The sequence below is a fragment of the Scophthalmus maximus genome, chromosome 18 (assembly GCF_022379125.1).
Source record: "Scophthalmus maximus strain ysfricsl-2021 chromosome 18, ASM2237912v1, whole genome shotgun sequence".
NCBI classification, from domain to species: domain Eukaryota; kingdom Metazoa; phylum Chordata; class Actinopteri; order Pleuronectiformes; family Scophthalmidae; genus Scophthalmus; species Scophthalmus maximus.
Window position 1 is genome coordinate 10,307,075 of NC_061532.1, and position 24,975 is coordinate 10,332,049.

General features: G+C 45.3%; 1 protein-coding gene across 1 annotated transcript; it reads left to right on the forward strand.

Moving 5' to 3' along the window:
- The first annotated feature begins 12,507 nt into the window (after window positions 1-12,507).
- Window positions 12,508-14,372, forward strand: tcf21 (transcription factor 21). The gene is made up of 2 exons (XM_035616675.2): window positions 12,508-13,126; window positions 13,815-14,372. Exons 1-2 carry the CDS (start codon window positions 12,662-12,664, stop codon window positions 13,902-13,904), a joined length of 555 nt encoding a protein of 184 aa, XP_035472568.1. The 5' UTR covers window positions 12,508-12,661; the 3' UTR covers window positions 13,905-14,372.
- The last annotated feature ends 10,603 nt before the right edge of the window (window positions 14,373-24,975 follow it).

Sequence of the window (24,975 nt, forward strand, 5' to 3'; positions counted from 1 at the left end):
ACAATCGGTGAGGGGGCTCGTCAGAGCTCCCCTCAATCACACACCTGGTTACCCTCAGAGATAAAGTGTGTGTATCTTTCAGTCGGGGAGAGAAATGCATCATTGTCACGGTGTGTCTTAATGTCTACTGTGTAGGTTAATATAGGAGGAGAGGATGGGTGCCAAAAGTGCCAAAGATATTGGCACTCGTTTCCTGTGTGCGTGCGTGCGTGCGTGCGTGCGTGCGTGCGTGCGTGCTTGCTTGCGTGCGTGCGTGGTCCCCTAAACTTTATGCTGGTAAAGGTCTGAATTTGTGTGGAATGGGGGCTGGGAAGTGTTGACATAGAAGGATGTTTTGGGGTGGTGTTTGGGGAGCGAGTTGGGGTGAAGCTGCAGAATGATGACAGGAAGGAGGGATATGTGATAAGAGGGTGTGTGTGTGTGTGTGTGTGTGTGTGTGTGTGTGTGTGTGTGTGTGTGTGTGTGTGTGTGTGTGTGTGTGTGTGTGTGTGTGTGTGTGTGTGTGTGTGTGTGTGTGTGTGTGTGTGTGTGTTTTGGGGGGTTGTTGTGTTTTAGCGGCTTAGAGATTCAAGGTACGATTTGAGCAGTGTTGCGCCATTGTTACAGTTTTTGCAAATGTGCACACTCTCTTATTGATCTGCTTTTGCTCATTATTGTGTTTGTGTGAGATAAAACAAAGCCACCAAAATCTTCCGCTTACGCACAAGGCATGCCCACGCACATGTACACACACACTGTCTCACACACACACACAGACACACACACACACACACACACACACACACACACACACACACACACTGATATCTAAATTAATGGTCTCCTTGGGGAGTCATCCAAAGGCCACGGCGTTTGGGAGAAAGGATTCTTGGAAAAAGGCTTCATCATCTGAACATTTGCTCATTAGTAACCCCATCTGAGTCATTCAGAGAGAGAGAGAGAGAGAGAGAGAGAGAGGTACACTAAGCAACACATAGACAAGGTCATATACTTATCTTGTTGAAGAGGCATTTACAGACTCTCCAAATAATGGCAAAAGGGGTAGACAGAGAGAAACGGACAAGGAATCAGCCTTTGGTGTGAGGAGCTGACACAGGTAACGGGGTAAAGACGACCATGAATAGTTCAACGAGAGTCCAACAACAGAGAGTGAAAAAAAAAAAAAAGGAAAATAAAGTGAGTTAGACTCCCTTCGTCTCCTTCAGCCTCGCTGCAGGAAGTCATTAAAGAGTGTAAGCCAATAAAGCTGTGTCAGATATATTGTTGCCCCGTTGTCCACCGAGATATAACATATTGGCCTCCCGTTCTCATCAGACATGAGGATCAGCATTTTACAGGGCCACAATGTCCTCTCTTGTTATTGGGTTTCAACATTATTGTTTCCGGTCTGACTGAACATGACTCCTAAGGCCCATCCTTGGTGTCCTGGGTAACAGAAACATTTTAAATGTGGGAGCACATTAGTGATTTTGACTCCTACAATCTGGTATTTATTCATTTTAATTTTTGTCATACAAGTTTACAAACTTACAGTAAAACAGCATTATTCATCTTGAATAGCAGAGCGGGGAAATAATGTTGTTCATAAAAAAATTCTTAATCCACAATTTCTGTTCGTACTTTGTATAGATGAATAGATAGACAGATGAATAGGTAGATAGAAATGAGGAGTAAGAAAAGAAGAGAGCAATAAAACAAAATGGAAGGATGGAGAAGGGTTGAGGAGAGGAGGTTAATCCAAACAGACCTGTGCCAGGTTATTTTTACGACTGTCCCATCAGCCATTATCTGCCTGCTCTGTTATGGTTAGGGATAAATACAGACCTGGGCAATACCACGGAGGGGTCGATTTTGTGTGTGCGAGAATGATTTTGCGTCCGTGCAGCAATGTGCAGTTTTGTGAGTGTGTTGTCGCTCTCATTCTCTTTGGCACTCCTCCACCGCGGCAGCCAGGGAAGATAACCACAACAGTTTATTCCATTTCATCAGACGCTCTTTTGGCCATTTTAGCCCTAATGGACGCAGAGCAGAACCGGCCTTTTTATCTTCTTGCTCAATAAAAATCTTAGGGGCCAGTCTGCTCATGAGACTCTCTGTCTCTGCGCTAAATAAATGTCTGCGCATTGACTGACTGAGCTGGTGAGTGGGGGGGAAAAAAACCAAAGTTTAAGAGAGTCTGCGTGTTTGTGATAAGTGAAGCAGAGGGGAATTTTCTGTGGGAATTATGTGTGTAAGAGAGAGAGAGAGACGGAGTGGACTTGAATGTAGTTGCATGATATCATGATATCTGGCATCGGACTCTCAGCTGTAAACTCTCTAAGCACCTGTGTTTAAGGCGTGGACTGAAGATAAACGAGGGATTTAAACTTGGACACACAAAGAGATGAATCTTTGTGTGTGTGTGTTTGAAAGATGTAGCTTTATGTGTATTTAAAAAGCTCTGACACTATTTTTATCATTCTGTGTGTTGCCCATGCAAGTTCGTCATGACATTAACCCACACACACACCTGCCTCCAACAACCGTGTGTGTGTGTGTGTGTGTGTGTGTGTGTGTGTGTGTGTGTGTGTGTGTGTGTGTGTGTGTGTGTGTGTGTGTGTGTGTGTGTGTGTGTGTGTGTGTGTGTGTGTGTGTGTGTGTGTGTGTGTGTGTGTGTGTGTGTGTGTGTGTGTGTGTGTCTCTCTCTCTCTCAGCCCATCTGACCATGTGTGTGTGGGTGCGAGAGGAGCAGGGGTGACGCTAAGTTTGGAGCAGCAGAGAAATGATCTTCAGGGTTTATTGTCTTTAATTAGCATCCAGGGGGAAAGAGATAGATAAGGACCACCATTTCGCTGATTGATCTGCTCTGTGTTTTTTACCCAAACCAAGAAGAAACTGTGACGTTTGGAAAAAAAAAAAGAGCAGGAAAGCCTCATTGAGGTTTATGATTAGTCCCTGGACGCCTTATCCACAGTGATTCCGCTTAAAATAGATTATCTTTAATCTTGCGTAAAACAAGACATTTTTTCCCTAAGTGAAAGTATTGAGCATTAACGTTTTGCCAATATTGGAAGACAAAATAAATTGAATCAAGATTGGAAAAGGTGAGCAAGTAAAATATTCACATACACATGCATGTGTATATGCTGTGTTATCTGTCTAATGCTTTGTAATAATGTATTTTGCAGTTAGTTAGTAATTTTCCTTTTCCTCTGAATATTTATTACAAATGCCTAGTGTTGATTTCTTTCTCAGTTACGTTCACAATTGCTTTCATGAAAGATGATTTTCAAATTAACAATTTTACATGTACAATAGATGTGAGAAGTGAAAGACACACAACTTTGTGAAAAATGCGACAGATCTGGCTTCCCTCAGACACATCTGTCTATTTCATAATGCATATAGATGGATATCTCTCTGAATGACTTTGCTGAACTTAGCTGCAATGGTGACTTGCTGGTTGCACTTTGATTTTGTTGGGCACAATTTTTTTAATTATTAAAATAAGATTATCCTTTATTGATCCCTATGGGGAAAAACCCACAGACAGAATGAGTGCAGGTTTGAATAAAAATAGTCAAATAAAATAGAATTCTATCCAGCAATGAATTGAAATTGAAATTCTTTATGTCATTGTATTATTCCTCATACAATGAGATTAGACATAGAATATAATAAAACAGAATGCAGTTCTCCAGCAGGTTTCCAACAGGTATTGCAAATACAAACTCAAGTGACACAGAAGTCATAAGTAGCAGCAATTCAGAGTAAGGGGCAAATTACAATATACAATGAAATACGTAATATTACTACCACTGATAATATAATATAGTATAATAACTGAGATATTGTAATAATGTTTTGTGAGCAATTTTCTTCTATGCAGTTCGAATGCTGACACAGGAAATGTGAAATCTTTCATCTGTTTAAACAGAATATGCAGCAGTGTCGTCAAAGAAATATGCAAACAAATATATTGTTTAGCATAAAAATCTGATGATTAAATTCTGCAGCTAACATTTAGCGAAGAGGTGAGCAGACATCTGTTTGTGATCACGGCGTAGGTGAGGCACTGTTGTGTCTGTCCTCTGCTACTAAGTGGACCTGTCTGTTAGTTGCACCGGAGCTGGGTCTCTCTCTCTCACACAATCACACACTCACACAAACAAACATGTGCACGTACTAATGAGCTCATTCACACACACACACACACACACACACACACACACACACACACACACTTACACACTTGTGGGCTTCCTGCCTTGAGACTTGGGGTTTAGAGGATCTCAGGGGTCCCTCGAGATGTAATGTTGGATGTGTGTGTGTGTGTGTGTGTGTGTGTGTGTGTGTGTGTGTGTGTGTGTGTGTGTGTGTGTGTGTGTGTGTGTGTGTGTGTGTGTGTGTGTGTGTGTGTGTGTGTGTGTGTGTGTGTGTGTGTGTGTGTGTGTGTGTGTGTGTGTGTGTGTGTGTGTGTGTGTGTGTGTGTGTGTGTGTGTGTGTGTGTGTGTGTGTGTGCGCGCGTGTGCGTGTGGGGCACTTTTTTTTATCACAGTTCACATCTCACCTCTAAGTCATCTCCTGTTAGCCTCCGGTAGCATAATGTCTGTGGTCCCACGGGAGAGAACTGAAACACACACTGGCACAAACACAGATAAGGTTGAAATGAGGTGTAAGAAGTTGCTGCTAAGGTCAGTTGTCTTAAAACATACACACTCACACACACACACACACACACACACACACACATCCACCATTCTGTGAAATGCCAAATCAAGAGTCCTGAACAGCTGAACATGCCTGGTCCATTTCATATTTTCACATTTCTTTCTTTGTCGTTCTTTCAATTTCTGCAATCCTATTTTTGCTGGCATTAAAAAACCCAATGGATTTTCATGTTTATATTACAAGTGTAGGAGATATGTTGTTGTATACTCTGTCTGCCTTTCTGCGTGTGTGTGTACAGTATATTAGTGTGTGAGGGTGTGTGTACACATAAGTCAAATGTGCAATGTTTGTACAAGTTCCCTCCCTGTGCATCATCCTGGAGTGGAGGGAGTATCAGCGGAGTTGCCCAGGAGGAGCCTCGATCTTTGGACTGGGGGGGATGATGGTTCCCTGTGGGATTTGGGGGGGGGGGGGGGGGGCGAGATTGTAGGACTGGAGGGAAGCAACCGGGGAGGAAGATGGATATGCGCAATCTTTTCGCCCAGGAAGGCAGAGGTTTCCCCAGCTATCAGCAGTTCTGGCTGGTTCATCCAGAGATATCGGCAGGTTATGTGGGTGTATCTTACTCGAGCCTGGAGTGTGTTCATGCACACGAGAGCAGACCGACCCTCCCCCTGCAGAGACACATTGCAAAGAAATTCATAACTGTACAAACAGTGGTGTCTTTAGGGACTGCTCCTATCTGTCTTCCCGGGTTCGGATAATGTTCTGTCTGTCTCCCTCTCTGCACCACGGGCTGCAGTAATTACCACCAACGTGATAGTGGTGTCAGTGGCCTGTTTGTGAGTGCGCAAGTATGAGCTATACCCAGACTGCTGAATCTCGAGATATGATGGGGTGAGGTCATCTTGGGAGGGGGGGGGGGGGGGGTCATGAGTTCATGACAGAATAAAATAAAGATGCAGCTGTTTAAGCATCTGCAAGGAAAAATAAATGATGATAATAAATATAAATACAGGCTTCTCGATAAATACATGCTTCCCCCCCAAACAACTCAGGAATCTGCGCACCTTATTTAACATACCACAAAAAATGTCCACATAAACAGACGCACCGCACACACACACACACACACGCACATACACACACACACCTGTCGTTCCCCCATGAGTAATGAGGAGGAAGAAGATCAAAGTGTAGAACCTGATCCAGCCAATAAGGGTGCAGCACTGTTTATCATCCCTCTCCATCATCGCCCTCCATAATAACAACAGCCTGACTAATCAGGTGTGAATAATATCGGCGACAGTCCAGCGTTACACTGCTAATTAGGTGTGTGCAATGATGATCTGGACATTTATCTCCGTTCATCTACAGTGATCGGCCAGGGATTAGACCAGTGCAGCGATTTAACATTTTTTACTTCCATGACCTGTACGTTTGGACACACTTTATTAAAAGACTTGAATCCCAGTGATCCAAGCATTCCTTCCATCTTAAATCCGAAATCTAGCATCTGAAGTTCAATGTTGAATCTCTACAAAGGTGCGTTGAGAACTACATTTTGTAACACTGCAAACATTTGAGTGTGTGAGACACTTAGTTTAAAATTTCATTTTAACGCTAATGTCCTTTTTGGTGTTTGTGTTGTATTTTTCGTAACTTTATGTGCCTTTGTAATAGAGCAAGGTTACCATCTCAACACTGATTTTAGCATGTTAATGGAAGATGGGTGGAAGAGATGAGTCCTCAAGAGGTTCAAAGCGTTTGGTAGCCTGTTCCACCATCAGGGAGCCACAAACGAGACTGGACTGCGATCGCCTTGTGTGCATGGTTGGCAATGCCCGCCAACGTTCCTTGGAGGAATGTAGTGGCCGGTGGGAGCAAAGGCCCGGATGGGGAGCTAGTGGGGGGTCACTGAGCAGCAGAGTGACGGACCAAAATTGAAGACACTGACACGCTGTCGCACTCTGGACCATTTGTTAGGGTTTCATCGTGCTCTGTTCACTGCAGAAGGGCGTTGCGTTAATCGAGACGAGAGATAACCATGTCGAGACTTTGGCGGCATACTGAGTCAGGCAAGAACTGATGTTTCTTATGTTGCATATAGTCCCAGCAGTACGGCTGGGAGGCAGACGCACCATTGTCAGAGAAGGATAAATAGTCAATGAAACATGACAGGCTTCCCCTGGCCTTGGTTGGCCTTGAGGGAGGGAAGAGGAGGTGATTTTGATTGGGATACTGCCGGAGAGCAGTAGTGACAAAGAGACTGACTGGGATGACCAAGAGTTCAGTCTCACAGAGGCTTAGTTAAAGGAGACATTCCTTCATCCGCGCGGATGTGTCTGAGAGACGAGGATGAGGCTGAGACCGTGGGGTCATCTGGCAGGAACGACAAACTTTAATTTAGTGAAATGTCTCGAATACCGGGAGGACAATCTTTGTATTTACACATAATAGCATCCTCTAGGGGAATATAACGGCAAAGTTGATGGTTTAAGGTAAACCGTAGGTCTTTTTGTAATTTTATCTGTAGTTATGCATTTATTATCATGTGTCTGTTTGGGAGAAAAAAGTGAAAATTAACCATTAACTGAACGAATGTATTTGACATTATTGATGTCAGGTTTTGCCTGTTTGTGTGACCCTTAAGAGTCTGTTTAACCTGGTTTGTGGACAAGAAGCTGAATCCCACTTTGAAAATGCACGTTAGTTTTTAAACAGCATGAAGTGTGTGAATGCATCTTGGCGGCATAGCTTGTTTTTTCCCCCTACTGTTGTGACTCTATTTGTTTTGGCTAGACTGAACTGACCAGAATTCGAACAACAGCAGCGGGGGGCGGGGGGCTAGATCTGGGTGAAGGAGACGGAGAACGCGGGGGGGGGGCATGAACGACTGCTGGATTTAGGATTTAGAAGGGCACTGGGAGCACTGGGAGCTCTGGTCTGGTGAGAGCGAGCGCACGCACGCACGCACGCACACACGCACACACGCACACACACATGCACATCCAAATGGTACCACTGTGGAAAACTGAGCAGCGTCCCTCTGTGTTTATAAACTGTAGCCTCAATCACAATGACAGAGACCAGACCTCTGACTCTGAAACCCAGCACTGTCTCACCCTGCCCTGCTGCCACACACACACACACACACACACACACACACACACACACACACACACACACACACACACACACACACACACACACACACACACACACACACACACACACACACACACACACACACACTCACACACACTGCTTTTATCTGTGCATCCGATCACCAGGCCACATGTCAGAGCAGAGGCTGCAGTGGAGGTTTAACAAAGTGCCACATACTACCACAGAACACACACACAAACACACTCGAACTGCAGCTGCATCAAATCTCGCTTACTTCCGACAGGACACATTGGGCGCTCAGCCAATTCAACCTCAAGCCAACACAGCGTGTGTGCGTGTGTGCGTGTGCGTGTGTGTGTGTGTGTGTGTGTGTGTGGTGTAGAACCACCAAGGCAGCAGTGCCTGATGGGATATTTCAGCAACAATCCCCCGGGATGCTTTGCATCCATCTGTCGCTGTTTCCAGACATTAACTTCTGGAAAATTGGGTCTCTACACTTTCCAGAGATCGTCCGAGTCAGACTCATTTGCAACAGCAGGAAACTTTGCGGAACATTCAGGCAAGAGGTGGCGCGTGGGTAGAGCGCCCCCTCGCTCGCCATGAATCCTGCTGTTTCCTGCTGTATTCTGGGGCTCACTGGGGCATTTTCTAGACATTTAACTTCAGTAAAAAACGTCCCGGGGCAACATTTGCAGTCATTTGCCTTCTCGCATACAGTTCAGGAAAATGTCTGGACTTCAGTTCACGCCTGAAAGCAGCGTTATGTAAATGTGATGTTTTCTCTCCAGTCTGCGCTGTCTCACTCTTCTCCTCCCCCAAGGTTGATTTGTTATTGACCTCCCTCTGTCTGCTTATGATATGAATAATATTTCTACTTTTGTCTCTAACGGCCACTGACCAATAAAGAGAGGAACAGCACGCTAAAACTTTGTCCACACTCACTCTGAATCCCAACACAGGCTTTCCATGCACATTTTTTTCCATGCGAGCAGCATTTTCAAATTCAACCGGCCTACTGTAAAGGTGACTTTGGTGTGTGAATGGGTATATGGGTTTTGAGAAAATGCCCTCTATAATCCTCCTTCACTCGTTACGACACCACATTTGACGAGCACAGTGAAAAGCATCCCACCCTGTCATCTGGTCGTTCGGTCGGCCTGATGGAGGAGAAGAAGGTTTAGCCAATCCTGAGTGGACATTTCACAAATCCCCCCCCCCCCCCCCCCCCCCCCTTTGCCGATTTCAAAAGTTCCACAAGATCCATATCCATCCGTCACACACATTGTGAAATGCAGCACTTTTAACACAGATGCACACACTTGTACAGATAAGTGTGCATCTACGCACGCACACATTCCAGAGACCAACTCACTCCAGCTCCCTCACACTGTAAGGACAAGACTTCCAGGTCATTAACCTACACTATGACAGAATATCAGTCTTGTTCTGGAGGATCACCGTTTGCCTCCCCCCGGATGTTCCTGTCACACAATATCAAAGGATTGTTGTCTTTTTGAAATATAATAGGATATTTCCACTCCCATAAACATGTTCATAATTCTCTCTTATTGCCGGGGTTCGTCCGCCGCATCCTTTTGCGATGTCTTTCTCCTCTCCCCGCTGTATGTTTGCACTCTCTGCAACCTCTGTTTAAGTTATTTTGCTTTGATTTTTCCTCTTTTTTTCTTTAGAGGCACTTGAACTGAGGTGAAAAGCGATGTCAGCATACGTGGGTGAGTGCGTGTGCGTGCGTGTGGAGGGGGAGTACGGCTGTGATAAGGGACAGGGAACTGGCGCACTCAGACATAGATGGATGATGTTTTTCTCACCCTAAGCCTCACTCCAAGATTACAGTTTCTGATTGTGTTTGTGTGCGGCAACCAGGCAACTATGTTTTCTTTCTTTTTTTCATTCTGTTGTTTGTTTTTCCATTTCATTCGTTGAGCCACGAAGAAAAAAAATACATGTGGAATGTTTTTCCAGTAAATAAAACAGAATTTTGTTTGATATTACTCCCTTCCTCTCACATCAGTCAAATGTTCCACACAGGAGGTTGGGGGGGGGGGGGGGTGCCACTTGGTGCTGCTATAAAGTTGAATTTATTAAGCTGAATTGAGGAAATATCAATTCATTACCAACTCTGACATTTGTACAGCCCTTCGCCAGCTCTAATGTGCGGGGCGTTGATTCCTAAGCATAAATAGTTGTTTTTTAAAGTGTGTGTGTGTGTGTGTGTGTGTGTGTGTGTGTGTGTGTGTGTGTGTGTGTGTGTGTGTGTGTGTGTGTGTGTGTGTGTGTGTGTGTGTGTGTGTGTGTGTGTGTGTGTGTGTGTGTGTGTGTGTGTGTGTGTGTGTGTGTGTGTGTGTGTGTGTGTGAGAGAAATGATAATGACCCCGAGGAATCAGGTGTCCCCCTCGGCGGCCCTGCGAGCAACATCTGGAACCCGTCCCTTCGTGGTGACATCACACGACCAGCCTAGCCTTTGACCCCAAACCGGCTAATTAGCAGCATGTCGCTCCATAACTGCCGGGGTCCCCTCTTTTTCTCTCTGTCTCTCCCCATTTCTCTCACACCCACCCCCCATCCCCTCTCCACCTGTTGCCTCATGTCACCATGCGTGTGAAACCGAGGCTCCGAGAGGGGGGGGAAAACAGTCCCCGCGAAAAAAAAAAAAAAATTCTCAACACTGACGGTAACTTTGTTTTATCTGATGACTTTACATGCTTGTGCATTTTCACCGTGAGATTTAAAATCTTGGCAAGTTCAAATAATAGTAAGGACTTTATTACATCAGGGCCTGTGTTTTATCGACACGTGGGAGAGAGAGAGAGAGAGAGAGAGAAAAGGCAAGTCTTTACATGAGCTATTTTAGTTCACCTCCCTCTCCCTCACTCTCTTTGTTACTCTCTGGTGTATCCATGTATCTCAGAGGTGATCATCAATCTAGCAGACTCTATTATTACTTTTCCACTAAGTGCTTTGATTTCCAGCCCACCCAGGAGATTAAGCGCCTTCTTCCTCTCTTCCCTCTCTGTCCATCCCCTCACCTTTGTTTTTTCTTTCTCTCTCTCTCTCTCTCTCTCTCTCTCTCTCTCTCTCTCTCTCTCTCTCAGCTCACTCATGTGAACTTCTTTCCAAAACATCTCGTTCTCTTAGATATGTAATATTTGTTCCTTCGTTCTCGTCAAGAATTTAAAAAAACACACTTCATTGTATTTAAGTAATGTCTACAATGTCTCTCTATTTTGATTCCTTGTATATATATATATTTTATATTTTTGATCCCATTTTCACTGTGGATGTCTTTGTCTATATGGTTTTAACTGTTGATTACATGTATATATATATATATATATATATATAAGATCTCTCTGTATCTCATCTCTATTTCTACTTTTCCGATTGGAATAACGCAGCTCTGCCAACTTTGCCATATTTGCTTCCGTGTCATTGGGTAAAACGTGGCAGCGGTGCCTGTTTAGATGCACTGTAACACCGGAAGGGAGGGGGTTAGAGGTCAGCTCTCAGGAGACACACCTCTTATCCTTGCACACGCTTCAGCTGTGCAGGCAAAGGCACAGTGTCTGAAACACACACACACACACACACACACACACACACACACACACTCAAAATCCTGCATCCCAGCAACAAAGATCTGCAGCTTCAAGTTATTCAAAATCACACCACGTGTCTCATTGCTCTCAAAGATTCTCAAAGATTTCATTTATATGAAAAAAGTGAGGGTACAAAATGCACACGACTATGAACAGTTTTCTCCTGTCGCGCCCAAACCTTTTCCACTGTGCAGCAGCTCCAGCTCCAGAGATGTGTGTTGTTTGGACTCGGCCCTGAGTGGACCAGCTCATGGAGCATCAGTGTGGAATGATGTGGAAGGCCAAACAGGGGATTGTGGGTGCCGGGTATCCGTTACATCAGAGGGGACTGAGGCGCCAGTTTGTGATTCGAGACGTGACACCCCCCTGTCCTTGCACTCTATCCGGTTTAACTGGCAAGATTTGATGAAAAGTTGCAGGATCCTGTGAGCGGGACAGGCTAAAATACCGAATACTCTCATATCTGATAATTAGTCTAAAATATTATCGTATAAGAATCGAATGATTCATTGAGGAGAAAGCAATGCAACCTCTTCAAACAGCATGAAATAGCTAATGAAACATTGGATTTGTTATCTTTAAACTCTAATTTCTAAACCATCATAATAAACATCTTAAACAAGATGATACACACAAAGAATTAGATTTCATCTTGAACCCTGGTGTGATTTTATTGTCAGGATTATGTCACGTGTGCTCTAGGTTGAGAATAGACATCAGAGCAAATTATTACCTCTGAATATCACTTCCAATTATTGCTTCTTGTTCTTCTTTTTCTTTGTTTGTGTATTTATTTTGTTTACAAATAGGTTACTCACACAATCCCTCTAAAAGTAAAGTTCAGGGACTCCTGACTTTTTGGGAAAAGTTTAGGGAGGCCCAAAAAAGCAGGGATTCCTGTGAAAACCCCAAGTTATCTCTTCGACATAATTCATTCAGTCTGAAGAGCGTTTTTTTAATTTAATTTTTTTTTTTTTTTTTTTTAACATAAACAACTTATTCTGTATTTTGTTGGGGGCTGCAGGGTTTCTCGGGGCCCTGGAAACCAAGTGAGATCAGTGCCCGTGTCTCCTCCCAGCATGTGGTAACGCCCTCTCTCCGGTCGCGGAGATAAAAAAGTGGGCTCCTCCACGCACAGTCAGCAGTCCGTGAACGCATCACCCCCGGCGCGCGTCTCGCTGCCCCGCGTCAGTTACGCTGTCCAGTGCTGCGCTTCCATCCCTGCGCCCATGTGTTGAGCCCGCTGCGGTCGGAGACAGTTCGCCATGTCCACCGGGTCTCTCAGCGACGTCGACGACGAGCTCCTGGACGGCATCCTGAAGTTCGGCTCCTCCGGCAAAGACTCCAACGAGAGCACGACGGAGGAGGAGGAGGAGGAGGAGGAGGAGGAGAGCTCCAACTGCGAGGGGCCTTGCGCAAACGACGGGCGGAGGAAGGCGCCCGGCAAGAAGAGGAAGACAGCCTCGCGGAAGACGGCGTCCAGTAAGGGCGAGGCTCCGCAGGAGGGCAAGCAGGTGCAGAGGAACGCGGCCAACGCCCGGGAGAGGGCCCGGATGCGCGTCCTGTCCAAAGCCTTCTCCCGGCTGAAGACCGCCCTGCCCTGGGTACCCTCGGACACCAAGCTCTCCAAGCTGGACACGCTGCGCCTGGCGTCCAGCTACATCTCGCACCTCCGCCAGATACTGGCCAACGACAAATACGAGAAGGGATATATCCACCCTGTGAACCTGGTGAGCAAAACCCGCCTGCACGTGCGCGACGCCCGCGTTCGTTTGAACGAGTCCAATTCAGATTTTTTTTTTTCGCATGCAGTATTCTGCAGAGTTGGTGAATTATTGAGCTAGAACGCAATGATGTTTTTTTTATGAACAGATCCATTTTTAATAGTAAAGACTAGGATGTGTTGGAGTTGTCGGCATCATGAGTTCAGTGTGGCCTGCGAGGGGCCTCGTGTGTCACAGCACCAATAATAATGAGCAGGTGCATACAGTATCGAAGATAGTGGTATTCTGTTCATGCGATCAGACTTAACGAAACACTCAACCTGCACGATCAAACATCAGGACACAGGCCTGCAAATATTTAGGCCTCAAATGTATGGCAGAGAATCATTTCAAAATGATGTAGCTGATCCAGGAGTGCAAATAAATTCATTCATTCTGCAAATAACTAAAATATCCCTCATGGGATGTTTTATCGGGATATGTTTGATTAACTCTGTTCAACCATTTCAAATGAATGTTAGAGCATTAAAAAAAAATGAAGTGCTGCTGATAAAAAAATATTTTTTTAAAAAAAAGCTGCCCCCAAAATGAATGTGAATCAATGACACGTTGGTGATATTAATTCTTTTTTTTATTTTCAATTTTGATCTGCTCGTTTGGCCTATAACCCGTTTCCTGTTGTTTTCCTCCGCAGACGTGGCCTTTCATGGTCGCGGGTAAACCGGAGAACGAGCTGAAGGAGATGCTGAACACAACGAGGTTATGCGGAACAACGGCGTCCTGATGCAGCCGCGGACGCACACACACACGCACACACACACACACACACACACGCGTTGTCAAGGGAACAATGGTTTTCCAAGAAGGATGGAGAAGAAGAAAAAGAAAAGTGACTGAAATGCGCGTCTCATCTCTGCAGACTTCCGAGTGGGAATACTGGAGGGAGTGTTCGACTCTCTCCTTACTCGTTCCCGTATGAATTTTTATTTAAAAAAAATGCATTACCCCTCTCATTGTTGTCTTTGCTGGTTCAAAGATAATCCGCGTGCATTAAATAGCTTCTTTCTTCTTCTTCCTCTCTCTTTTTTTTTTTTAATACCCTGCAGATCCTTTTTTCTTTCATTTTGTTCTTTCTATTCGTGCAGACCTGTTTTGGCAGCTGCAATATGACGGATGCCACGTGCGCACGATATCCGTCCACTGTCTCCAAAGGTTGTACAGATTAAATGTATATAAATATATATTTGTATCACGTTTGTGTGCTGCACGTATTTCCCCCCTCCCTATACCCTTATTGTTATTTTTATTTCCGTGTGTGGGCCAACACTGACCTGCTAACCTCTCTCGTCAGTCAGATCAGCCTCCCTCTGTTGTTTCTATGAGATAACGCTGGACGTGCTCGTCGTTACACAAACACTCGTTGGCCTTCGAGGATTATCCGGGGACCCCGAAAGTCAACTGTGCTCTTGTCATTTTAACTCTTGCAGATGCAATGTCGGGGATGCAGGTATATCATTTGACATTTGAATATGTTTGAATGTCGCTGTAGGCCTCCCCGGGGGGCGTGCGTAATCACGACGACATCGAATACTCATATGGTCATTTCATACAGCATCACACCAAGACGAATGTCTCGAATGGTTGGATGAATGTGCGATCCAGCCAATCGGAAGTGAGCATGTCATGAGTTGTTGTCTGAGAGACAAATTTTATTTTTGGTTGGGTTTTTTTTATTTGAAAGTGGTAGAAAAACTTCTCGCTGAGCTCTAGTCCCGCCCGGACCAGTTGTTTTAATTCGCTCGGGTTATGACCGCTGTGTTTACACCATGTCGACAGTTATTTATGCAGGCTGACACAGGCCTCTCCCCCTCTCTCTCCCCCCCTCTCTCCCTCTCTCATTGTGGTTCACTGGGATGGAGGTAAAGTGAGTGTGGGCAACAGACTGTAGAGGTGCAGAGCAACATTTTTCCTTTCTCCCCCTTTGTTGGTCGATTTATGTTCTATCTCTCTCTCTTTATGTTCCTCCATCCCTTGATCTGACAACATCTTCAATTTCTTCAGAGGTCACGCGCCAACAAAACTCACCCCTTTTGAGAAACAGGCTACATCTCTTTACATATTTCAAAAATAGCATTGCAAATACATGCAGCATGGCAAAAGTTATGTTCATGTATGCAGCTCGGGGTTACTTCCTCGTATTTTTCTTCTATTTTTAATCTTTTTTTTTTTCTAACTTAAAAGTGGTTCAGTGTAAACAGAAACTCTGGAATATGCCTGTAAAATAACCCTCGTGAGTCAGGCTATTTTAGAGAAGCCTGCTCTCAGGTCACTACAGTCCTGCACTGACGCAACGTAAAATATGCTGCGTACAATTATGCCTTGGTGGTAATAATCCAATAATATAAAAACCTGATAATAATTTGAGCCATTCTGCTTTTCATTTTGCTGATAATACTTTTGATTGAGTAAAATGTCAAATGGATTTTAAGTAAATTATCTGGAAAGAAAAATATTTTTCCATATTCACTGACAGTCATCAATTTTGATATTTTAACATATTTGGATAAGTAAATAGCCCCTCAAGGTCCACTTAGTTTCAGCTTTTGACGTCATCTCATGGTCTTCTTCACCTAACAGATCTCACCAGGGGTTTTCTCAGTTGTCATTCAGATATTCACCAGTCAACCATGTGTGGTCATCAAAGCGACTTTCTCAGTGACAAGCAGGGATGATGACGTCGGCTGACTTTACACACTTAATGCAGGAAGGACACGACCGAGTATCCGCCAACATGGAAGAATAAGATTGAGTGGTGTCGTAATAAAAGAGTCCCACCGACATCTCTTCAAGGACCCGCACCTAATAGATCAGTGGCAGGGGCCTCGCCGCCACCCCAAAGGGACCACCGTGGAGAAAATAAACTTGGCCGCCTCTCTCCTGGGGCCAGCTGCAGAGAGGACGAGAGATAGAGCAGGGAGGGAGGGGTCTGTGTGCGAGCGGGGCCCGGGATTCCCATACTTGCTAATTGTTTTGTTGGACGACTGCCCAAACTGTGATGTGAAAAAGGTCCACCGACTGTGGGGAGGACAGGAATCACACTGTGTTCCAGCTCATCCCATCGTGCGTTCCCGTCTGCCCTCAATGTCCCCTCAAATCACTTACAGTTCTTTGTATTGGCACCGCTGGTCGTCAGGGGCGATACGGCCACTCCGTGTCACGTAGGCTTCAATCGACAGTTTACACTGTACATTCCACTCGCTCCCATCTGGCCGTCTACACACCCACGTCAGACAGATACTTTAGCTGTATGGACAGACGCATGCAGCTGGATTTTGTATTTCCTTTTGGATCGACTTTAAAAGTTTTTACTCGAGATGTGATTCTGATGATCTGCTCAAGCCCTCGGCAGAAAAGCTTACATCACCGTGTACATCACATGTCATTACTCCTCAAATCTCCCCCCAGGCTTCTGAAGCCTGTGGCGTCCTCCGACTGCCATCTTCTGGACAGAATACAAGGCTTTTTAGTGTGGGGCTTAAACAGTGACTGAAAAAAGTATCACCGAAAAATAAAACATACGCAGGCATAAAAAAAAACCCAATCCTTCAATCTTTTATTTTTCATATATTGTTTGCATCAAGTATGTCAATCTTCAGCCTTTTTTTCTCCATACCTGTCGTTTTTTTAGTTGCATTACATTGGATCCCACACTGAAAACCAAGAAGCCAGTGAATGTGCTGTGATTGTTGTGATTGTCAAAGATTTGCGCGCCTCCCTGGAGGAACCGAATGTACCTCGTCTCTGACATTCAGCTCCAGGATAACGGCGCTGGACAGGTACTCAAAATGATTCAAACTGGTAGACGAGGTCCGCAAATTGTATACGATGGCCTTCCCGTTGTGGAGTAGCTGCGCTCCCATTGTGACGCCTTCCATCATGTTACCACGAACGGTAAATCTAAAAGCGTACACTCCTTTCAGCGGTGCAGTGAAGCAACCGGAGGTTGAGCTGTAGGCTTTGCCGACATTGGTGAAGACCCTGCAGAACGTCAGGACCGTTGCAGTATTGTAAGGCCCTACGATTCCTGAGTCCGTCAAACCAGCATAAGACGCCGGCTTTGCACTCCTTGTGAGCAGAAGACCCAGTTGGCGCTCAGTGGTGTTCGCCCTGTCCATTAAAGATGAGTTGGTATGAGTTCTGAGCCTGCAAGTCATTTGGTCGTGCGTCGCAGGAGCCGCAGCTCATTTTCGTTCACCTCCACTCTGGCTTGTGTGGACAAAAGCTCAGCTGCCCCATCTTCAAGATCGGCCTTCAGCTCTTCTACCTGCTGTTCTCACTGGCACCAAGCGTCGCTCTGAGACCTGTCAGCTCTGCCGACGGCTCCACGTTGTCTCTCCTCAGGTCTTCTCCTCGTTTTCCACTGGTTCTCAGTCTCTTCTCCGTGGCAGCGTGGCTTCGCTTCAGCTCCTCCAGGAGGGTCCTGGTGAGCAGGAGGTCTGCATCTCTCTGCCTCCCTCAGCCTGGCCTCCGCGTTCCTCGGCTCCACCTGCTGCTCCACCGCCTCGTCTCTGAGCAACCTCACCTCTGTCCAAATGTCGGACTTGGTGCCGGTCCGGACCCTAAAAGCCCATGAAGGCAACAGGCAGAGCAACAAGAACCGCAAAGATCAACCTGATGTCGTCACGTCGTCTATTGATGCCTCTTTGGTTCAAAATGGAGTTGTGCGTGGCTCGGTCGCAAATATATATGCAGGCGACTTCATGGGAGCTGCAGCATGTTGCGTATGGCACAAAGATAAAGACTGATACATCCAGATAGTGCTCAGGCCAATTCAGGAAAAGTGCTCAAGTCATCCGCCTGTACTGGTGGAGGGGATGTTACATGCAGTGAAAAAGGCCCCATATACTTTCTTTCATATCTTATGGAGGATTTTAAAAACACACATTTTATGAAATATAATGAATTACTTTTATTGTTAAGTAAATATATAATTTTATTACACAATAAGTGGATAAAGAGTATTGGCATCTTTTGTAGTTCTGCTTCCACTTCCATGTTCATATCACCAATTTAAAATTGTATCCTTCTCTATATCATTATGGATGCCGTCGGCCTCTTTGCTGAGGTGTGGTTCACTGTGTATGTAAATGGTTTAAATTTTCAATTTCTTCTATTTTCCTATTTTTATCTGCGTCCAGAAGACGGCCGGTGGGCAGATAGATGCGTATCATATTCCAATTTTAAAGCTGAAATACCTTGTCGATTCTACACAAGTTAATCACCATTTGGGATTTATCCCACGGCCGTTCATTTCTCTTAACCAATCGTCTATTTAGCGATACAAAATTGTGCTGTTTAATTAGTGATCCTGCCAAACTGTCCATCGAAAAACACATGCTGCAGTTCTCAACGTCAGCCGAACACTTTGCCCGTGGACACAAAGTAACCAGGTCTCCGTCATCTCTGTTTTCATGGATGTAAAGAGAAATATCCTTATTATTTCTACAGTATACAAATCTCTAAAATAGCAGCCTTACAATCCTGGTATTTTTTTCTGGCAGGAGACCGAGCGGACGGATGTGGTGTAGGAACGGATGTCATCAGATACAAACTGGCACCGCCACCGTTATTCTCAACCTCTGTCGCTGATTGGTAGTTTCACCAACCATTCAAATACCTCATGAGCATGTAGTGTTACATAGTCCCGGAAAGGGCACACAGATTCCCCATCACTATTTAGGAGTGTTCAGTATTTATTTCAACCAGTAGGTGGCAGCAAAGGATACTCTATGATGAGAAGACGTGAACGTCAAGAAAAAGGAGTAAGGGCCAAGAACAGAGGGTTGGAGTTGAGTGAGTAATAAAGAGGAAGTGCATGGATCTTAGACAGTTTAGGGAAACTGTGAGATGATGTAGTGCAGCACAGCAAGTGGGGAAGCGAGAGCCGGGGTTGGAGTGGAGGTGGTTGAGGATAGCAAGTGTCTGAAACTCAAGATTTGTGTAAACAATTTGGTGAAAGACTGCTGACCGCTGTGACCAATTTGCCCCTGGTGCATTTAAAAAAAAAAAAAGAATTCGATCCAGTCGGGGCTGATCGTCAGGGTGACGCTTCAGACCATGTGAGACGTCCGTCATGTATTTAAACAACTGGCACGAGGCACTGACTCGGCTGAGGTTGGGGAACAGCTGGTGGCGGTGTCAGTTCGTGTCAGATGGCCCCCGCCGCCTGCCTGGGCAGCCTGGCACCGCAGCCTGCCGAGCAGAGGAGATGCCAAAGATAGCTGGGGCCTGTTCAGATCACCTACCCCGTGTCCGTTGGCATGCTCGCGCTCCTGTGTGTGTGTCACCGTCGGCACCAGTGGGCGATCATTAAAAGGAGCACGGCAGGTGTCTGCCGCGAGACCCCTGGCCTGTGCGTCAATGCGGGCGACGTCTAACGGGCCAACTCTTCATCTCAGGCGCACACATCTCGCTTACCGCCGACATGGCAAGATTTGGTTTTCGTGTACTTCAAACGCGCTGCACGAGTTGATTTGTGAGCGAAGAGGTATTTACTTGTGTACGAAGCCAGTGTCTGAGTGGATCCCCCTTTCTTGTCTTTGTGCTCAGCTATGAGCTACATGTGCTTTGACTCCAGCTTCACGTGTAACACCTCTTACAGACATTGGAGTGAACCTTCTCACGCCGCTCACCGTAGTCACATCAAAGCTCGGGGGGGGGCAGGACTTTGCTCGCTCGCACCCACAAACACATAGCTGTCAGGCAGACGAGTAGAACCGATGAATGTCCATCCTGCCCGGGTGCTTTTAACCATCCTCCTCCTCCTCCTCCCGAGCCACTGCACCTCACATGAGTGGAAAACGATGAATCTCACAGTGAAACCCAAACACAAGCCCAGCGGAGGTGTTTGTGTCTCTTTGCCTTGAAGTCTTCGCTTGGGCGCGCACACAGATTTATGTGGCTTTACAGTACTTTACATTCAGCAGACTGTGAAGGAATCTGACCCGAACGTGGTGGCTGTCAGCCTGCGCTCTGGTGATTCTGTTCCAGTGAATGCAATCACCGATATCTATGGACTCAAAAGATTGCACTTATAGTCCTCCGGGTCGGAAGACGGGAAGAGGGAGACACAGCCAAATGTTGTTTTTAAACGAGGTGCTTGTCTAATATGGTTGATTATATTGAACCGTGGTCGGTTGTTAGAGCTGCACGAAGAAACACAGTCGTTTTTCTTCAAAGCCTTGAACTGGTGAGCTTATAAAATATTGTGTTGTAATTGGATGGTTTAGGGCTTAGGGAGTGCTAATAGTCAAATGCAATTTGGGATCACAGAGCAAGAAAAGGGCAAAGGAGGTCACACACACACACACGTATCCATGCTGTAAGAGCGGTGTTAGCAGAGGGAAGGGGCGCCTGGCTAAATGATGTTTTCCCAGGTGGGCACAATTACCTGTGTGTGTGTGTGTGTGTGTGTGTGTGTGTGTGTGTGTGTGTGTGTGTGTGTGTGTGTGTGTGTGTGTGTGTGTGTGTGTGTGTGTGTGTGTGTGTGTGTGTGTGTGTGTGTGTGTGTGTGTGTGTGTGTGTGTGTGTGTGTGTGTGTGTGTCCATGTATGAGTGTGTGTGCATAAGAATTATCCCCGTGTTGTTTTTAGAGGATTCAGGTCTATTACAATTAGGAAGACATGAATCAAAGTCCGGCTTCCCACAGTCCTCCACAGACCACTCGCCGTTAAAGAACCGTCTGCTGAACAGCTGAGAGTCAGACAGTGTCCTGACGCTTTTCTTAATATTACCACTTAAAATAATACCGTGCAGACAACTATGATACCCCAGCAGCGTCCTGGGTTTACTTAACAAGTGGCCATTCATTCCCGGTTAGAGCAGAGCCCCTCACAAAGCCAGAGGGAGCGGGATGATGATGGGTCACTGCATAGGGGAGCAGAACACAAGCTCTCACTGTTGATTCCTGGAGGTTATGAGAAGCCGAGGCTAATCCTCAGTGTGTGTGTGTGTGTGTGTGTGTGTGTGTGTGTGTGTGTGTGTGTGTGTGTGTGTGTGTGTGTGTGTGTGTGTGTGTGTGTGTGTGTGTGTGTGTGTGTGTGTGTGTGTGTGTGTGTGTGTGTGTGTGTGTGTGTGTGTGTGTGTGTGTGTGTGTGTGTGTGTGTGTGCCCGCGCTACAAACACCTGCTTTAGTGCTTATCGAATTGAGTTGGTGAGTGTGTATGGGCAAGCGAGGCCTCGTGCGCATGTTCGAACAAGCGAGCATGTGTCTCATTATGAGCTGAAATCATTCACAGGTGACTTTGTTTATTTGATCTCAATTAAGCCTCCGCCTCTTCCCACATGGAAATCTGACCAAGACTTGAAAAGGAAAAATCCCCCTCTCCTATTAATTCCAACCAACGATCCAAGGATTGTGGTGAAAGCCCAGAAGAAGAAGACGAAGGGAAGAAGAAAAAAAAAAAAAATGATTTGTCAAAACTGTGCCTGCCGCGGTGGCTGTAACAACATGCCATTTTTATCCGCAGTCCGCCAAAATGGGAACACCCCGGAATACCAAGCACACATGGGCTCAATTATTATTCCATGGAATTCCACAAAAAGTAAAGTCGGCAATAAGGAAAATATTCCTCTAATCTGGGGTCTTCCTCAAGCTGGGTGTGAAGGAAATTTAGGGGGTACCCATTTTAATTGGGTCCAGATTTGACCACCCTATTGAAGCGGTGCTCAGACGGGGGTTTTCGGTGGGGTTGTTTCGATGAAGAAACGGGACTATTTTGGTTGTGCGTGAATAAATGTCTGATTTTTCAGAGGGGGTTTCTGCAAACCAGATCAGACTGCCTCAGAGTTATAAGAAGCAGATGGACAGGACCAAGTAAAGAAAACAGTGGGTCCCAAAAGAGAGGGCGAGAGAGAGTGAAATATTGAAAGAGTCAGTCGGACTGAAAAAAATCCGAAGAAATGTGGATATGAGGAAAGAATTAAATGTTTTTAGGTTATTAACCTTATTGATGAAAATATGTGAATGTGAGGATTGTAAAGTATATTAGACAGTAAATTCAGAACTGATCACCCACACACACACACACACACACACACACACACACACACACACACACACACACACACACACACACACACACACACACAGACCTGTATGTTGACAGATTTATCTGGTGAGTTGAGTGACGCAATTCTCAGCAGCAGTCGTCTGCACTGACAGCCCTGAGAGGTGGAAAACTACTGTACTGACGGACTGACGGATACGGAGAGACACTCAGATCTCTTTACGTCTCCTTTTTCTAAAATGGGAAACAATACTGACCACACAACAGTACGCAGAAGGATGTAAGTTGAATTTGATTCACCTCCAACCTTATGTTTCCCATATTCCCGATATTTACAGCCGCCCACCAACTCAACCTATTATCAGACAAGTTCTTGGTTTTGAGAACAGTCGACTCAAGAATTCAACTGACAAAAAGTCATCAAAAATATCTTAGTAGACCTCCTTCGGATATCGACCGAAGGCCAAAGGTCACACCAGCATTCACAACGGCCAGAATTGGTGGCATAATAAATATCTACCAGAACTCGAAAAGGCACGTTTCAGCAGTGCTTTCCCTTGATGGAACAAGGAGTCCAGAAAATGAAAGACGCTACGGTGGCCTATTCACGTCGCATCGTCCCCTTCTGTTTGACCTCCTCTGTCAGAGCTCTAAAAGGATGAGTGGCTTGTAGACAGTAATAGATCAGAGGTCATGTTACAAATATTGCTTTTGACTAAATTGTGTGACACTAATCAAATGAGTTGATTTAAAAAAAAAAAAAAGTAGAAAAGAAAAACGCGACGAGTGGATGAATTTGGCTTTTGTCACAACCTGCGTGACCAGGCTTAGCGAGTGAGGACTCTTAGGTGAGATAGGAGTGAACAAATAGTTTTACTATTTATTTCCAAATGTGGAAGAGCTTTAGTTTTATGAGAGAGAGAAAAAATACCCTGAGGGGTAAATAAAAGTGCAGTGTGGCGCTTCTTCTTATATCCCTGCTTGTAATTCCCACTGTGATGCATCTTCAGCTTTCTGTTTTTAATGCTTTTAGCGTGAAGGTCGTCATGGAGAGAGAAAGACACACTTTCACTAGAAAGTTGATTGTTTCCTCGGCAAGTAGGGAGTGGGGGGTGGGCGGACACACGTTCACCCATTCACTTCACCCTCGCGCTCCCTCTCGTCCCATCCTTTTTCTGCAGATGCCATTTGTCCACCTTGGTGCTCTGATGCCCTTCCGGAGAGACAGGTATCAGCTTTCCCTCCCCCCGCGGCCCCCAGTTCCCTCCACCATGCATTTTTAATGGACACGCTCGTGCAGCGGACAAATGATTTTTATTTTTGACAGGGGAGGGCTGGCTCCAGTTACATAGGGATGGAGAGCATGTACCCGAGTGAGCACAGTGAAGAATCCACGCGCGCGCACGCACGAATACACACACACACACACACACACACACACACACACACACACACACACACACACACACACACACACACACACACAGTACACATACAGTACACATACACCATGGACAAATAACTACCAAAAGTCAAGAATGACCCAGTTATGCTGTAAAAGCAGATCTGTCCGAAAATTCTTAAACGTTCTTGATAGATCATATATTTTAGCATTTTATTTTCTTATTTGCTTTTCAAAATACACACACACACACACACCCTCCCTAAAGTGGTTGATTAATTCACCACTTGGATTTTGATGGGCTGCAGTCCAGGACGATGAAAGAGGCAGGCAGCCCACCAAGGTCTTCATTAAACCAGGATTAGAGCCAGTCTCAACCCATTAACTCTGGCTTAAAACCAATTTAATTCCAATCAAATCAGAATTAAAATTCACACTGCGAGCCTATGCGCATCCTACACATTGTGATGGCGGCCTGCTGTGTCTAGCTGTGTGTGCGTGTGTGTGTGTAATCCGTCAACTGAGGGAGGAGAGATATAACTGAGTACTCGTTCTGTAATAGAAACTATAGTATTACCAATAAGGGGATATTCCCTTCTGTAGTTCCAACGGTCGGGAGGAGGGACAGAGACGGAGCGATGAATGAGTGAGTTCAAACCTAAGCTACATGTATTATTTTCTGGGGAAAATACTGTACTCACTCCCTGCGCTCATATCTTTGTTAAATATGAAGCCGTGCCAGCATAGCTTGACATAAAGACGAGAGAAGAGCAAACTGTGTGTTAACGGGTTAAACAAACAAAATATAAAATGTGTTAACTTGTGAGCTTTGGAGGAGCTGGTGGGCAGATCTTGTTACCTCTGGACAGAGCCAGGCTTTAGCCGTTTCCCCCCGTTTCCAGTCTGCTAACCAGCTGCTGGCAAAAGCTTGATATTTACTGCACGGCAGGGGTGTCAATCTTCTCATCTAACTCTTGGCAACAAAGTCCAGCAAGTGTCCAAAATGTTGAACTATGTCAAGTGTATAATGAGAATCTATTTGTGTACACATGGTTTTGTTTTGAGTGGCAGGAGAGAAAAGTTTCTTGAGACAAGTCAAAGTTCACCAATCGCTGTCACATCTATTTATTCTGTATGTATTATCTATTATTATTATTAACAAGACTTTAATGAATACTTTAATTCATTTTTGGAGCCATCATTTGGAAATAAATCGTTTTTCTTTCTACCAAAAACCTTTGTCAAAGTTTGCAATCCTGATTACGTATCAACCTAAGCAGCTTGTTTGTACTGTAGATGACAAATCTCAGTCAGTGTATGCTCATGCCGTCTGCTCAAAAGTTAACGCGGGTAAACTAAAGGTAATTTGTTACTTTCCACCTCTG

What these genes read in the sequence shown, in the direction of transcription:
- tcf21 (XM_035616675.2), top strand. Translation starts at nt 12,662, where the DNA reads ATGTCCACCGGGTCTCTCAGCGACGTCGACGACGAGCTCCTGGACGGC. An exon ending in ATATCCACCCTGTGAACCTG is followed by an intron (nt 13,127 to 13,814) that starts GTGAGCAAAACC and finishes TTTCCTCCGCAG; the next exon opens with ACGTGGCCTTTCATGGTCGC.